General features: G+C 41.8%; 1 protein-coding gene across 2 annotated transcripts; it reads left to right on the top strand.

The window, feature by feature from the left end:
- Window positions 1-1,919: 1,919 nt before the first annotated feature.
- Window positions 1,920-15,637, top strand: wu:fy63c09 (uncharacterized protein LOC797544 homolog). Of its 2 annotated transcripts, XM_053643385.1 has the most exons (16): window positions 1,920-2,187; window positions 2,366-2,493; window positions 4,777-4,816; window positions 5,997-6,040; window positions 6,150-6,195; window positions 6,917-7,046; window positions 7,205-7,412; window positions 8,931-9,947; window positions 10,624-10,682; window positions 11,415-11,467; window positions 11,652-11,829; window positions 12,000-12,068; window positions 12,151-12,335; window positions 12,432-12,628; window positions 12,836-12,921; window positions 13,551-15,637. In XM_053643385.1, exons 2-16 carry the CDS (start codon window positions 2,394-2,396, stop codon window positions 13,656-13,658), a joined length of 2,520 nt encoding a protein of 839 aa, XP_053499360.1. In that variant the 5' UTR covers window positions 1,920-2,187; window positions 2,366-2,393; the 3' UTR covers window positions 13,659-15,637. The 2 variants fall into 2 exon arrangements, with proteins under 2 accessions (XP_053499360.1, XP_053499361.1); XM_053643386.1 differs by having other exon boundaries at window positions 1,920-2,493.
- Window positions 15,638-16,988: the final 1,351 nt, after the last annotated feature.

Genomic DNA, 16,988 nt, shown 5'->3' with positions numbered 1-16,988 from the left:
ATTAATGAACAGATTGTTGTCATTAAAAACAGATAAAGAAACTGTTAGTAAAAAAAAATGTATTTGTATTACACAAAGTTTCAAGAGAAACAGGAAATAAATAAGTAAATAAAGCCTAGGTCTTATAATCATGTTTTCACCGCCATCTTGTGGTCACTAGCTAACAATCACACTTAGCGTTAATGAGACAGTTGTTGCTCAGTGTGAAACAGTGCCAGGTTCTCTGTTTTCCTACACAACTGGGGTGAATTTTGGATCAGAGGTCTGTACGTTGGGAGTTTATAATACAATTAAGTAAAACAGATAAGCAGTCATATCCATCCATCCACTTTCTATACCACTTATCCTAGAGGGTCACGGGGAACCCCGAGCACGTCCCAGGGAGCATCGGGCACAAGTTGGGGTATACCATGGACAAGGTGCCAATCCATTGCAGGGCACAATCATTGTACATTACATTTACAGCATTTGACAGATGCCCGTATCCAGAGTGACTTACATTTATCTCATTTATACAACTGAGCAATTGAGGGTTAAAGGCCTTGCCCAAGGGCCCAACAGTGTAGCTTGGCAGTGCTGAGAGATTTGCATATCCCAGCTTGTTAGAAAGTTGGGGGTCAAAGGACAGGGTCAGCAATGATATGGCACTCATGCGCCCAACATTGGCAGCTCGCAGTTCTGGGGTTTGAACTCTTGACCCTTAAACCAGTTGTAGGATGGGTGAGAGGGGTCCTTCCTGATGGAGTTTGCCTTCCTCACACTCCTTGTGGTGTAAAAGTTCTCAATGGCAGAAAGATTAGCACCAGTGATGTGCTGTGCCGTCTTCACTATCCACTACAGGGCTTTCCTGTCAGATGCTGAGCAGTTTCCGTACCAGACGGTGATACTACTGGTGAGTACCGTACACTCTCAATGACACATCTGTACCAGTGACGATGGAGGGGGTGGGTGGGCGACATGCCAGCTCTCTTCAACATTCTTAGAAAAGACAGGTACTGTTGGGCCTATTTTACTAAAGAGGAGGTGTTTAGTGACCATGTCAGGTCGATGGAGATGTGAGGTTCTGCGTTGTTTCTGTGCTGTTGATGAATAATGGCTGATGAGGAGCGTCGGTGCGTCTGGCATCAACAATCATCTCCTTTGTCTTGTTGACATTCAGGGAGGGATTGTTGGAATCACACCAGGCTATGAGATGGTTTACTTCATTCCTGTACTGTATGCTGTCTCATCATTGTTGTTGATGAGCCCCACAAATGTAGTGTCATCTGTGAACTTTTTTTTTTTAAAGTAAAGACTATAAGGATCTAATAATCCTATTAGAGCTTTTACTGAAATGTATTCAAAGGAATATTTCCAGACTATTTCACAATGTAAAAACTGAGAAGCTTGTTTAAATTAGCTTTAAAAATAATAATAATAATAACGTTAACGAGGGCGCACGGTGGCTTAGTGGCTTAGCACGTTCGCCTCACGCCTCCAGGGTCGGGGGTTCGATTCCCACTGTGGCCCTGTGTGTGTGGAGTATGCATGTTCTCCCCATGCTGCGGGGGTTTCCTCCTGGTACTCCGGTTTCCTCCCCCAGTCCAAAGATATGCATGGTAGGCTGATTGGCATGTCCAAAGTGTCCGTAGTGTATGAATGTGTAAGTGATTGTGCCCTGCGATGGATTGGCACCCTGTCCAGGGTGTACCCCGCCTTGTGCCCCATGCTCCCTGGGATAGGCTCCAGGTTTTCCCGTGACCCTGAAAAGGATAAAGCAGTATAGAAGATGGATGGATGGAATAATGTTAACGATTTGTTTTCATTTTTTAACATGTACCCCTGCCGATGCTCTTAGCAAATGTTGTTTGCATTGTAATTCTTGTTGTTAAAAAAAAAAACAACAACTATCAATATAGGCTACAGATGGTACTCCTCCGTCATTTGTGTCCGTTTAATTCTAAACTTAATTGTCATTTTATTAGATATATGTATTGAGAAACTGTCAGTTGTGGTCTGGCGCCTCCCTAGTTTGTTGGACATTCACACACACAAGAACTTCCTGTTTACGTCATGACGTGGGAGCGTACCGAAACGCTCGAGCGATATTTATATTGGAGCCTGTTGTAGTTTCAGATAATGAACTACATTGTTTTATTCGGATCGGAGCTTTCTCCTGGTCTTTCCTCTCCATAAAGACATTAAAAGGTTAGATTCGCGGCTGAACTGCTTTGTATTAGGAATAAAAGTTCAAAGAGAGAAAGCCCTATTTTCTCTCGCGCGTTCTTCTATCCGGCCGTTTCCACAGGATTATATTGTACACCGGACAGGAGAAATGCTTTTTTTGTAAGCTAAGCTGTTGTTGTTTTTGTTTGTGTGTCGAAAGAGATATCTCGTTATTTGCATTCTGGGATATGGCGGAAGCGAGAGTGGAGGATGAAGAGGAAAGTTTGAGAGAGTCGCGAGAGGCCGGCGGCGCGAGGAGAAACCCGCGAGCGCCTACTGCGGCTTCAGGTAAAGTGTTTTAGTGGCACGCGAGCGTTTACTTTTTCCTCCTCATATTAATATACTTGTGTGTGTGTATAGGTGTTTGGTGGGGGGTTGAGTAATTCATTACCAAAGCTGTTTATACTGTCACAATGCAAAATAAACACGTCCAGTGGTAGCACTTTGTGTTTTCCAAAAAACGTTGCCTTTTTTAATTAGTTTGCATTAATAATTACCAGGTAATTATGGCCATTTTATGAGGTAGGATGATTTCTCTGATTCTCTGGTGTGTGGAATGCCAGGAATATTGGTGAGCCTTTCTAGACAAGAATAATAATTCTTATATTACAGTAGACTATAATAATCCATCTCCAATGCAGTTTGGTTTAAAAACACTTACTACTTGTAGAATTAGTGAGGGTTACATTTAGGGGCTGAGACAGGGTCATGTGACCAAAGCCACCAGTCACATGATCACCAGTAGCACTGTCTGATGTGACCCATATAATCCGTGTTTACTCATTTTATGTACACTTTCAGAAATAAAGGTACCTGCAGCATTCCTTGGCATTGGTCTGGAACCACCGAAATTATCACTGCTATCCAACACTTTATTTATTTATTTATTTATTTATTATTTTAATATGACCCTCAATTCACTTTTATGACGCTTTTACTTCTGCTGCTTCTACAGTGAGTAGTTGTTGCACCAATTTGTTCGCTGTTCTGTTTCGCTGTGTATTTGTTTTGTATTCTCCGCACACGTCTCACACTGTCGTGTATCTGCACTTCATATCTGTATTCCGTTGTATTGTTATGGTTGCACCATGGTCCTGTGGAAACGACATTTCATTCCAACGTCTACAAGCAATACAGAGGATTGACAGTAAAAACCACTTGACTTGAATTGCTCTGATCACGGTACATCTTTTGTTCGAGTCTCTTACTGGGAAACGTTGGACTGTAGTCGAGTCCAAGGCAAGGACTCGCCGAGTTCAAGTCAAGACCGCGTCTTTAAGGCAGTGGTCACCAACCATGTTCGTGGAGATCTACCTTCCTGAAGACTTTAGCCCCAACCATAATCCATAGCTCCACCTGACCATCTAATCATTGCCTTCGAAAGTTCTGCATCAACTAAAAGAGGCGTGTTAGATCTTGTCGGAGATGGACACTGCAGGAAGGTAGCTCACTAGGAAGAGGGTTGGTGACCGCTGCTTTAGTGGGGTCGAGGTTAAATCAAAATCAAGACCGAAAACCATCTTTTCTCACAGAATTAAAGACTTTACTTCACCTAGCTGGCTTCAGTCATGCATTGCACCCGTAATTATTAGGCTGTGTTTTCTAGAAGATGGCAGTGCTTGTTGTATTTTATTTTCACATGAACAAAATTTGACAAGACCATATTGAGCCAGACAAATGCCCAAGTCCAAGTAAAAAAAATGCCAAAGAGACAATTCCAACTCGATTCATAATGTCTCGAGACCAGACTCTGTTCCTACAGCACTGTGGAAACTTCAATATAGTAGGTACGTCTTTTAAGGTGCCTTACCGATGCACCTTTTTAAAGCTTTACTCGAAAAGCTAATAAACTATACACTCCATGCACTTCCCTAGGAAACCGATACGTACGAAAGGCATGCAAGATGTATCGTTGATGGCCAGGGGGTGTAGCCAGCTGTTTTGCACTGAGGTGGCCTGAATTGAATTCAGTTGAATTGTGATGTAACTAATTAAACAGTCATGCATTGATGGTGTTGAGTAATTTAATGACGAACATTTCCTTGGTTGAGAAACCAAGGACTGCTAGTTGAATAGTGCCAGTTACATGCCCAGATTCTGGGACACACGCACATTATGTTGTAAATTACAGTCAAAGGGTGTGTACGGTTCTTTCTCTCGCTTTCTGGGAAAGAGAATGTGTTACTCTACTAGACTCAATCAGCAGGTTTTTATTCATGTTTTTTTATTTGTTTTGTTGAATGTCCAATACACTTAATTAAATCTCTGTCTAATGGGAGTTGAGTCGTGGTTCCAAAGAAGTGTAAATAACAGTAAAGTAATAAGGTACTTGGGCTTAAGTATGTGCAGGGTATGTGAATGTTTTTGTCATCGTGTTGGTTATTTCCAGGTTCCTTTTGATTCATTTATTTTAGGTACGTTGTAATCTGTGTGTATCCTTCTGCTGTTCTGTCATGATTACTCCAGTTTTCCGTAGCATTCCTGACATCTTGGCAAGAGCATGATCTCTGAGGTGGATAGTGGGATTGACGTGTGTGTGTGTGTGTGTGTGTGCGCGTGCATGTGTTTCAGATCGAGCAGATAGGAACAAGCCTGAACACCGCCAGTCCAGGTAAGAGGAAAAAAGAAAACTGTTTTCATGAAACTTACTGCACCGAGTTTGCTGAGTTTGTTTTGAAAGTATGTGTGTCAGCCTGTTGGGGTTTTATTTTTTTTTTCTCTCTCTCCCTTCCCCCTCCCTAATCTAAAGTCCAACACTTGTTGCCTCAAAAAGCTCCTAGTTTGAGTCACTGGCTCTTATTTGGAATCTCGAAAGGGAACGTTTGGCCTGAAACAGTAGAACGTCTTTGTTTGACCTCCTCTGCTGGAAAAACTTGTTGACTCAGGGCAAGAAAAACAAGGTATCAGTTGTTTTTGTTTATTGTCAAGGGATAATTGAAGTTTCCCGTCATGTTTGTGTTTATGTCTGGCTTTATGGCCGTGCTGAACTATGGTATGTAACCACGCCGACTGGGAAAGAAGTGTAATTTGTCTGAGAAAAGCACTTACGTGTTACATTACATAATGCTCGAGAATTGTAGGTGCAGAGGTTTGGAAGGGGCTTCTAAGCTTCATGAAATAGGGGAGTCTTATACCCTTAATGACGAGAGCTAAAATGGCAGTACATAGAAATATTTAAAGAAAATGTCGATAAGCCAAAACATGCTTGCTATATAACGTTTGCTTCGTTAGCTTTGCACCATGATGTGAACGAAGCAGACAGACTTGGTACAACTTCTTATCTATAGTTGATAATTGCTGATTATAATTTCTTATTTCCCTAATGAAAACATGTCGTCCCTTTTTTTTTTTTTTTTTAATATCCATTTGTAGTTACATTTACTGTAACATTTACTGATCAGGTGTGAAGCAAGTTAGATCCTGTTATAACTTATAACTCACCCATGTTATAATGGCTATAAACAACCATTCCGACAACATCCTCCCTCTTACCCTCCCATTTTACCAATCAGAATTGAGACTCATTTGACCATTTAGTTTATTATTCGGAGCAAGAGAATCCGGCAGGCGACAGTAGAATGTCGGTGTTGGATGGGGAATGTTGGCGTGGTTGGTCGATGGTTTTCCCATTACTCAGCATAAGCCCATGTCGCTGCTAGGAAACAAGTTCTGAGTGAGGATTTAAGCCACAGCTGGACACAGAGAAACAGAGAGTTGTTTTGCTTAATGTAAACTATGAAACAGGATTAGGAAAAAAAGAGGTTGTTCATAACTATCTCTTTCTGTTTTAGCACTCAAGGCGCACTCTCGTCGATCCGGGCGGTGATAAAAAGGAGTGAGTATGCCTCGGTTTTTAGTGTTCATGATGCGTGACCGTAGTTTGTTCTGATGTATTTATTTATTTATTTATTTATTTATTTTCCCCTCACTCGGACTATTTTCAGCGTCCACCAGAACAGCTGGTCCGACCGACCAAAACCGAGAGAGGCGGTGAGTGAGGAAACACTCTTTCTGTCTCTTTATTTCGGGTGAAAGAAAGGATTGTCTTGTATTCATTTCAGTCATTTTTTAATTATTATTTTTGATTGTATCTCATTTGTTGTTGTAATGTTCATCTTGAAAACTGTGTAAACAGTATGTCAAATCCAATTATGGGACCAGTTACATTGAACACTGTAAGAGCATGCTGCTGTAGAGAAATAATCAGTGATGGTGTCATTTGGCCCCTCTGGTGCCACCCCAAAAGTGAATTATTTTCCTCTAACAGCACCTCCTGAAGTCCTCTTCTACTACATCACCTTGCCAACAGTTAAAAGAAAGACGGATCTTATTTTTCATCTGTTTCTCCCTTCGCTTTTTGCACTGAGAAACCAGAAATCCCTCCGTCCGGTCTTTCTTGTGTCGCAAAACTTGCTCACAGCTTTACCCCTGAGGGTTACAAAGCACTGACACTGGAGACTCCTTCCAAAAATGATAAATAAATAAACCTTTCCTCACAAAAAAAATTATCATATGATAATCTCATGATTTATTAATGATTACAGACAAATAAAAAAATCCATTCATATACTGTAGAGCCTCCTCTGAGTTGTACTCAACACTTTTTGACCAATCAGAACCGAGCTCTCAACAGCACTGTGGTATAAAATGATCCGATGTTAATTATCTGGTAATCTGTCAGGTCTTTTAATTGGCCGTTTTCATGCTGCAGGCGTCCAGAGATCACCATCGTTGCAGCTGAACCCCTGGCTACAAACTCCTGGTTCCCAGGGGCATCTGGGGCATTTCCCCCTGCACCACCCCCTGCTCAGCCATCTTGGACTGGTTCTGTTGTGGTACATGTAAGGAAAATGAAATAATGCTGTTTTTTTTTTTTTTTTTCCTTCCTGTAGTACACGGTGGAAGAAATAATGACTAAACAGTAAAAACACTGACTAAACACTACCGTGGCAGGGATGGATTCAATGTCAATTCAACTCGACTGATTTTCTTTCCCCAGCTTCCCCCACCTTCGTACGAACAGGTCATTAGAGAAAAAAGTCGGGAGCAGAATACCCAGGCTTCCCCGGTCTCTTCTTCCTCATCACCCTCCTCCTCATTATCATCCTCATCATCCTCTTCATCTTCTGCTCTTCGTCATACTTCCACCATCGCCACGCAGACCGATCCAGAGGTTTCTGAGCCACAGAGCTGTACCAGACCCTCGAGTAAGTCCTAGACTATAACAAGTGTGCGTGACCCATCGTTAAGAATTTATTAAAGCTCGGTCCGAAGAAAGACTTTCAAAATCTAAGCTACGGCTGACGTTTGCCTCAGTTCAGTACACAGACTTGTCACCTTTTCCTCGCCATTTCCCCTTGGGAACACTATTAAGACGCCATTTTGAGGCCTGTTTCAGTTACTGTATCAGCTCAAGTGAAGTTTAGTAGAGCCACATAATTGTAGACTTCAGAAGCAGACCTTACCCAGAAAGCATTAGAATCTGATGCAACTTCCTTTCCCGTTCCAAAAAAAAAAAAAAAGACTGCACAGTTTATACAGTGGTTTACATAAGTTATTGCCCCCCTTGAACTTTTCCACACTTTGTAGTGCTACAACCTGGAACTGATATGGGTTTATTTGGAAATTAATATGGAAAAGGGGGGGAGGAGGGGGGATCTGGCTGGGGTCGAGTCAATGAAATTTACCAGTAAAATACATGAAGTTGTGATTGCATAAGTTTTTACCCCTCTTGCTGTGAAACACCTAAATTAGTTGCCATCAGAAGACGTGTTATTAATTGAATGAAGACACTAGTTGTGTGTAATTAAAGGATGTGTAGTTTTTATACTTGAGGCTGAGGGCTGATTCTGGGCTCGTTTGGGGGAGGTGCTCGTAATCGCATCTTTGCGTTCTCATTGAAGAATACTTCGCAGTTGCGCAGTTCCATACGCCACTTTTATGCACACGTGTTTGCAAAATGGTAAGCGCTAGGTTCATCCATTTAAAATATATATATATATATATTTATTATTTATATGTTATTATACACTTCGCCGCAAAGAACAGCACTTTTTTTTTTTTTTTTTTTAATGCGTGGCATGTCACTGTACAGGAATATCTCCAAACGAGAAGCTGTTACATGATGGCACTACACGTGCATTTTTCATGATGCTTGCACCACAAAGGTGAACTCATTACAGTGCACCAGTGTTATAAAAGTCTGGCTTTACACATCAATAACCATAAAAATGCTTTCCTAGCCATCACAAAACCTGGAGTAATGTGGAAACATGGAAAACATGGAAGGTTTTGTACTGGAGTAAGGGAAGTCTAACTCATCACACACTTTTGTTTTTTTCTTTTTAAAAGATTATTTGGCACAGAACTGCTCTTCAGTACTTAGTTTTCTAAAATAGCTGCAGATTAGAATCTTTTGGGACACACCTCCTATATAAGCTTGATGCTGATGGAGTGACCCTTACACTAGAGTGTCAGAAATCGCACAAAGGAAGTCAATCTGAATAGACAAGTTTACAGGCGACACAATGCTAAACTGGTGGCCATAAACTTCCTATAATTGATAGCAACATTAGCCACAAAGCTCAAGTACAAAATGAAAGAAACAAGCTTAACACAACAAAAATATTTGTCTTGTATGGAGTAAAGGACAACTTGTGTTTATTTTCGGCTGAAACCTTCCTCTAACCAAACATGTTCCTGTTGGTTTTTGTTTCCCCCCCCAGTGCGCCGGCCCCCAAAACCACCTCGTCCGCCCTTCCCACTCACTCATAAACCTGCCGAGCCGGTACTCACACACACGCACTCTTTGATTGAACTGGATGAGCCTGATCCACCCTGTTCCACACACACTCCAACACACCCTCCTAGTGGCAAGCAGTGTGGAGTTCAGACTGACTTCACTCATGCACTGGAACCCTTGACTCCCATCTCTCCCGACTCCTCCTACATTACCCATAATTCTCAGTCACAGGACCCAGTTAAACAGGAGGTTTCAGCACGCCCCAGGCCACTCCCTCGCTCCAAAGCTTTACTGCAGTCCGTGATTAAAGAGGAGCCTCGGGATCAACCAATAACAACAGAGGTCAAAGTTCAGACCTTGGTGCGCCTTAAAGACAATGGCACAGAGAGTGTTTTTGCTGGCTTTACTGACACTCCTTCAGACATTGCATCCAATAAGTATCTCCAGGACCTGTTAGACGTCTTCGGTTGTGAGCAACAAGACTTCCAAAGCGACCAACGTGATGACAGTGACCAAAGTGAGAAGAGCGACGAAGAGGAAAGTGTCTTTTTTAAAAGCTGCTTGGTTTCCACCGTCTCGTCTGAACCTTTGGAAACCATAACGAGACCAGAACCACGTCCACGAACCCAGAATCCCAAACCAGCCATCACCGCGAAACCGTGTGACCCAACACAGAGTGTGGAGGAGAGCAAAATTTCTTCAGAAGAACAAAATAAGCCATCAGTTCATCCAGTCCCTGCTCCCAGACCCCTGGTGAAAAAATCATCCATGCCCCAGCAGCAAGGCTTCTCAGAGGAGAAAACCGAGCTCTGTCGACTCCGTCCACCCCCCAGACCTCCGTTAGCTGCGCGTAAGTCTGGAGCTCCCACCCAGGAAGATGGAGCTCAGCCTGCAGAAGTGCCCTTTGACCCCTCTGGAAAGAGAAGTTCAGGAGATCAGGACTCAACTACAGCTGGGAAGCCTGTAGCAGTTACATCCTCCAGCAGAGGCAGGGGAAAGTGTAAGAATGTGCTTCTTTTGTTTCTTTCTTTTGGTTATCCTGCTAACGTAACACTCAAGAATATGAAAGGAACACTCCATTTTTCAAGCTACGGTACATATAAAAGTGATGAATTAGTATTTTTGACACACTTCCTTGTACTGGGAATACGTGTATTGTTGGTACTTAGTGGTTAACACGTTTGCCTCGAATCTCGCCTCAACCCTGTGTGCTCAGAGTTTGCATGTGATCCCTGTGCTTCAAGGGGTTTCCTCTGGGTACTCCGGTTTCGTCCCCCAGTCTACAGACACGCACTGGAGGCTGATTTGCCATTTCCAAATTGTCCGTAGTGTGTGAATGGGGGTGTGAATGTTGTATGCGATTGTGCCTTGTGATGGGTTGGCATGCCGTCCAGGGTGTCCCCTGAGTTGTGCCCATGGTTCCCTGGGATAGGCTCCAGGCACCCCACAGCCCTGTGTAGGATAAGCGGTATGGAAAATGGATAGATGTTGGCATATTCCTTTAAAGCTAGGATCGTGTGAAGAAAGTGTGTTGTCTTGCATCCTTGAATTTCATCACAAGGCATTAATGAGTCCCAGTGGTTTGTCTAAAAGGTTCTAGGGCTACAGGCTAGGCAATTTTACTTTGCACTGAATTTGATGAACAAAATCCTGATCCATGCATTTAATGTGCTCAGGTCCAGCTAAGCCCCCATTCCCGAGGAGGCTTCCGTCCGGAAAACGCACTCCTGCACAGGTAAATATTACAGTGCATGTCTGACAGTATATGTATTTTCTGTTTTTATTCTTTCTGGTGCGTTTCAGTTCTTCGGTTTTGTTTTCAGAGCCATTGAATATTGGTAATACTTTTAGATTTTTGGCATACTCAAACTTGTTTTATGGACATTCAACAACATTAAATGTAGCTATGTACGGTTCTATAATATGACATGTTCTTTAATAAATGGAAAAAAATTGCAATTGTTAGTGAATTGCTGTGGTATAACGGGGAATAAAACACGCTGTTATTGGAAATGAATCAACTTTCGGGTGGTACCATTTAACTCCACTTGACATTGGGCCAAATCACACCACCCGATCATTGATTTTGATTATTTTTCTATAAATGCACACCCCAAAATGTTTTAATCCTTAAATAATTAACTGTAATATTAGTTAGAGTAGCTAAAGTTAGTTAATTGGTGAACTTTAACTATGGTTTTATGTCATGAGCACTTCTTTCTTTTTTTTTTAAACTGTCGAATTGGTTAGATTTATGATGGAGTATTTATTTATTTATTTGTTTGTTTGTTTATTTATTTATTGACCCATCAATCCATCCATCCATCCATCCATCAATGTATTTGAAAGGCTAACCATCAGTTAAGATGACATGAGTGCTGCTCTGCAACATGTACTTGGTCATTGGCAAGCTGTATGTATGATAAAATGGTGGTTTTAGTGTGTGTGTGTGTGTGTGTGTTTTCAGGATGCTATCAGTGCTGTAAGCGTTAGCAAATCTGGCCCATCACTACCACATCAGTAAGTCTGGCGAACACCTTGTAATTTTTTTTTTCTTTCCCCATACATTTTCGTACATAATCATATTTGTATGTACTGACAGTTATTAGTAAGCAACTATTAGAAAGCAGCTCTGTTTACATTTCACCTCTTGCACTCTTGTCCTTTTTGCCATTATAAATTCTTATATTCTTTATTTTTGTAGAGCCAGTGAGGGTAGGCTGCTTCCTCTGCGTCCTCCTCCAGTCAAATCGAGCAAATCGACGGGTTCCTCCCTGACTCCTGCTACAACCAATCAGAACTCGGGTAACAGGGGAGTCAAACGAGCACCTCCACTGCCACCGAGACCAAAGCCTGGGCATCCTCTCTACAGAGAGTACACAGTAAGGCCTGCTTAAGAAAAAAAGCTGGAAAAGGCAGTGCTATTGTTCGGAATTCCTTTTAAAGTGATTCGAGACTTCCGTAATGTGATGCTTTTTCTTCAAAATGGGGGATTAACAAGTTTATGGGATTGTGCAGAGACGTACAAATTTCAGGTCTGTGTGCATTACAGAGCAAAATCCCTCAAGGAAACGCGAAAGTAAACCTCCCTAGCAGTGATCCTGAAGAATCCTACCTTCAGGTAATTACCTCAGACACGCACCAAGACACGTACGGGTTGTAAATATCAGCGGCGTGAAAGTCTGTTCTCATGACTCATACAGAAAGAGAAGCTTGTTGTTGTTCTTGACGACACGACGGGACCAACAGACACACCAGGCTTCCCAGGAGGTGTGGAAGGTCAATGTGAGGACTCGGTGTCTGAAGAACCCATCTCTCGGAAGAGTCTGGATCTGAAGGAGGAGTCACTGACTGAGGAGCAGCAGCCGGAGACGAACACCAGTGTCAGGTTCTTCTATTTCAGATGTTCTCGATGACGAGCATTCCTTCTCAATCTCTCCTTCACCTCCATCGCTTTGTTGTCTGTTCTTCCATGTTTCCTCAGGTATAAAGCCCGCTTTGCGTTCGAGGGCGAGGACACTGAGCTGACGTTCTGTGACGGTGATGTCATCACGTTAACAGAATACGTCAACGACGAGTGGGGGCGCGGCAGCTTTAATGGACGCACGGGGCTCTTCCCTTTGAGTTTTGTTCAGCTTGTTCAGGAAAGTCCAGCAAGGAATCTGACACCCGAGTCACCTGGTACGTAATTGTGTTTTCTCTACGAGCTCACGAATTCTCAAATCTTGATTGGTCGTGTGGTGGTGGTGGTGGTGGTGGTGGTGGTGGTGGTGGTGGTGTTGTTGTCAGATGTTGTTGTATTAAAATGCTGTTATTTTACAAGGAAAATTAGGATCCTGTCATTGGCTGTTGTGTTCTTTTCTTCTTTTGTCATCTGTCTTTCTGTAGCATCTGCGCTGTGCGTAGGAGAAGGGCAGACAGGCCGAGTTCTGTATGATTTCACTCCTGAGTCTGAGGATGAACTCCTTCTCAAGGTGTGTGTGTGTGTGTGTGTGTGTGTGTGTGTGTGTGTGTGTGTGTGTGTGTGTTGTCTGTGTTTTCCAGACTCCTTCTAGACCTGATTACAGCTTCTACATGATCTCATTACATGAATCATCCTTATAGGCTGCGTAATGCAGTCCAAGACTAAACGTAATCTGTGCCAATAAAAGGTTTACAAAATCCCTCCGTGTACATAGATGGACAGAATAGCATTGTTAAATTACATGAAAAATATATGTGAATTTCAATCACGTATGTATTTATATCATGTAAACTAAAGAATGTGAGAAATGTTGCTCTCTCAAGCAAAGAAAGAGGAGGAGGAGGTCTTACATTTATCATAATGTTGTCATTTTTAATGTTTACAGTATTTGCATTTATTTATCCCAGTAATATTTTTGTGCTAACATTTTCCATGAAACCCCTTCTCATAAACCATAAATGCCATCTTATTATAAGTACGTTTTAAAACAATGTGTACTTTTTTTGAAATATTATATGGAAACACTTAATTCTGGGTATATACCTTGATTTTGCTTCACAGGTTTCATTACTCTGGTACGTTAGTGAACGGTTTTGGGGGTATTCTTATTTATTTATTTTTGTCTGTGTACACGTGCAGGTTGGGGACGTGGTGTCCTCCCTGGAGGAGGTGGATGAGGAATGGTTTGTAGGAGAAATCGCCGGCCGACGCGGCATCGTCCCGAAAACTTACATCCAGGTGCTCTGAAACACGGTCAGGATCGACACAGAGAAGTGTTTTGTTTACGCACGGAAAGTAAAAAACGTCATCGTTCGTGTGTATTCGATGGCCTCGGTCTCCTGCTACTTAAACAAACTCCAACACAATCAAATGTACCTCTGTAGTAAACATCACTCACGCACTCACTCACTCACTGGTTTGTCTTTTAATGTTTTCATCCTCTAGACCTGTTCTGTTCTGCGCTGCTTATCCATTCACTGTCATCCCAAAGCCAAACGATGATACTGTAGTGTTGTGTCGGAGTTGATTTAACTGGACTGTGAAGAGGGCCTGAGATTTGACAGACTAACACTATTCGAGTTTTAAAAGCTTTTACTTTTACTGTTTTTTGGGGTTTTTTTTTTTTTTTTTGGTAATGTGCACAGGATACTTTTTGATGTAGGTTATGTCTACTGTACTGAATGACACTGTGAACAGCGATCTCCCACTGAAACGCCTTTATCGTCTGGGACTTTGCTTAATCTGTGGGGGAAATGACGACGTCAAGGAGCCTTAACACAAAATAAATCCAGATGAATTATTATAAAGATGGTCTGTGTAAACTGAATATTAAATAACAGAGACACGAGTTCATTCGTCTTTGTCTGAGCAAAATCTTAAAAGTTCACACCCACATATCATCACTGCATGTTTTGTGGCTGAAATGACCAGAATTTCACATGGTCAAATTGTGGTGTTTTTTTTTTTTTTTTTGTTGTTGTTTGTGCTGTTTATAGTTTTAAAAACTACATGCTTCCCTGAAATCTTTTTGCACGTATCTCAATCATAAAGTTTTAAAATATGGTTTTGTTAAACTGTCTCCTTATACAGCATGATCTTTGCAGGAATATACTCTAGGTATGATTTAAAAAAGTCATGAAGTTTTGAGTAAATATATTTATGATTTCTTAATGTTTAGGTATCAAAAGGTTGTAGGCAGAAAAACACAGACCCCCCCCCCCATACTTTTTAGGCTTGTTTGACATCCAGTGGCTGTTTTTTAATATAATTAATATATTTGGTTGATTTTTAAATAAACATTCCATACACTATATTGGTTTGTTTTCCCAGTATATCAGCTAGGGTTAGATTAAGGATTGTGTAAACTGAGTACATACAATATATGGGCACTATACTGATACACTTGTACCCTCAAAGGTAGAAAATATATATATATATATTATATAATCTCTCTTTAAACATGTTCATCTACACATACACCGATGAGTCGTAATATTACAACCACCGAGAGGCGACGTGAATAACATGGATTCTCTCGTTACGATGGCACCGGTCAAGTGGCGGGATATGTTAGGCAGCAAGTGAATAGTGAGTTCACTGCCGAAAGAGCCTACAATGGACACGTGAGCATCAGAACTGGACCATGGAGCAATGGAAGAAGGTGGCCTGGTCTGATGAATCACGTTTTCTTTTACGTCATGTGGACGGCCGGGTGCATGTGTCGCTTACCTGGCACCAGGGTGCTCTATGGGAAGAAGGCAAGCCTGGTGGAGGAAGTGTGATGCTCTGCGCAATGTTCTGCTGGGAAACCCTGGGTCCTTGCAATCATGTGGACGTTACTTTGACACGTACCACCTACCTAAACATTGTTACAGACCAAGTACACTCCATTCATTGCAACGGTATTCCTTAATGGCAGTGCCCTCTTTCAGCAGGATAATGCGCCCTGGGACACTGCAACAAAATTGTTCAGGAACGGTTTGAGGAACATGAAGAGTTTGTGGTGTTGACTCGGTCTCCAAATTCCCCAGATCTCAATCCGATCAAGCATCTGTGGGACTGGCTGGACAAACAAGTTTTGCAAGTGTTTTAACACGTTTTGTAATGCCAGCTTTTCCACTATGTTTCTTTGTTCACCAACATGTTCCACAAGCTTCATTTAAGGCAACCATGACTTTGTCAGATCTTGTGGAAACCACCTTTTCAGCTACAGTAACTTGTCAAAAAAGGGGAAAATAATCAGTTTGATCCACTGATACAGGTGGAATCAATCACAGTTTATTTTTCACCTCCTGTGACCAGGAGCGCAAGGCGGAGGACACTTTCTCAAGTTCTCAAACTTGAGAACTGCTGGTGGCTACTGCCGATTCTGCAAGTGTACAGATGAAAGGAATGTTAGTCTTAAGTGTGAACTGTGTATCCTTGTGCAGTGAATGGCTGGTTTGCAATGTGCTGTCACCTCAGTGTCAGGTTCTCTTCTGTCACCAGACGCTCAGTTCACGGTTATGAGTCAGCTCCATGTAGTCAGCAGATGAGGATTAAGCAGCTGAGCAGCCACAGCACTGGAGTCAGCATGTAGGCGGATGATGATGTTGTTTCTCACACTCGCAAAAGACTAGCCACATTTATACCACAGCACTGTTGAATTTTCGTTCGGTCAGTGGGTGTTGATTTACCTCTGGATGTTGCTCTCATCAACTGGAGGCTACAGCCTGGAGATTGCTGAGGACGGTACCGCTTGAAGTACCATGAAATAGTTTTGGACCTGAATTCCACATGGACATTTTTGCTGTGGTTGCTGGGACTACGGTTGCTACGGTTGGGACTGCAATCACCACATACAATTTTGCACTCAGGTCTCCTTTAGTGAACAGTGGACTAGTTCAACAAAAACTTCATGTTAATCCCATAATGAACTTTCTTTTACTTTCACACTATCTGTTATTATCCAGATGAGGACGGGTTCCCTTCTGAGTCTGGTTCCTCTCAAGGTTTCTTCCTCATATCATCTTAGGGAGTTTTTCCTCACCATCGTCTTGCTCAATAGGGATAAATTCACACACTTAAAATCTGTATCCTGTGTTTATATATTTCTGTAAAGCTGCTTTGTGACAATGACTGTTGTTAAAAGCGCTATACAAATAACATTGAATTGAACTGATTTTCATTTTTCTATAAGAGCAGCTCTGTTCATAGTTTCGCCTGTAATCCAGATCACATTAATGCGCCAGTCCGATACGTTACCGTTTCCATAGTAACGGCTACTTTTATGGCGGCCCATTATTTTAAGGAGGATAATAAATCGATTAATCAAGACATTTTGACCAATCAGAATGGAAAATAACTGTAGTACAAGTATATTTAATTACCCTTTTTTTTTTTTTTTTTTTTTTTTTAAATGTTCCACAAGGAGAAACTGAGATCAAGAAGCTTGAAATTACACCTTGAGCTACTTGAGTTTCTGGTGTCTTTTTACACCGTGAGATCATTGTCAGGCATTTTTATCAGGCCTATTTTAAAAAGTTCTATGCAGTTAATAAACACACCAATCCTTTTCCAGCTACTAACGATGTATTG

This window comes from Ictalurus furcatus, chromosome 15 (assembly GCF_023375685.1).
Source record: "Ictalurus furcatus strain D&B chromosome 15, Billie_1.0, whole genome shotgun sequence".
Lineage (NCBI taxonomy): Eukaryota > Metazoa > Chordata > Actinopteri > Siluriformes > Ictaluridae > Ictalurus > Ictalurus furcatus.
This window is presented reverse-complemented; position numbering and strand designations above follow the sequence as displayed.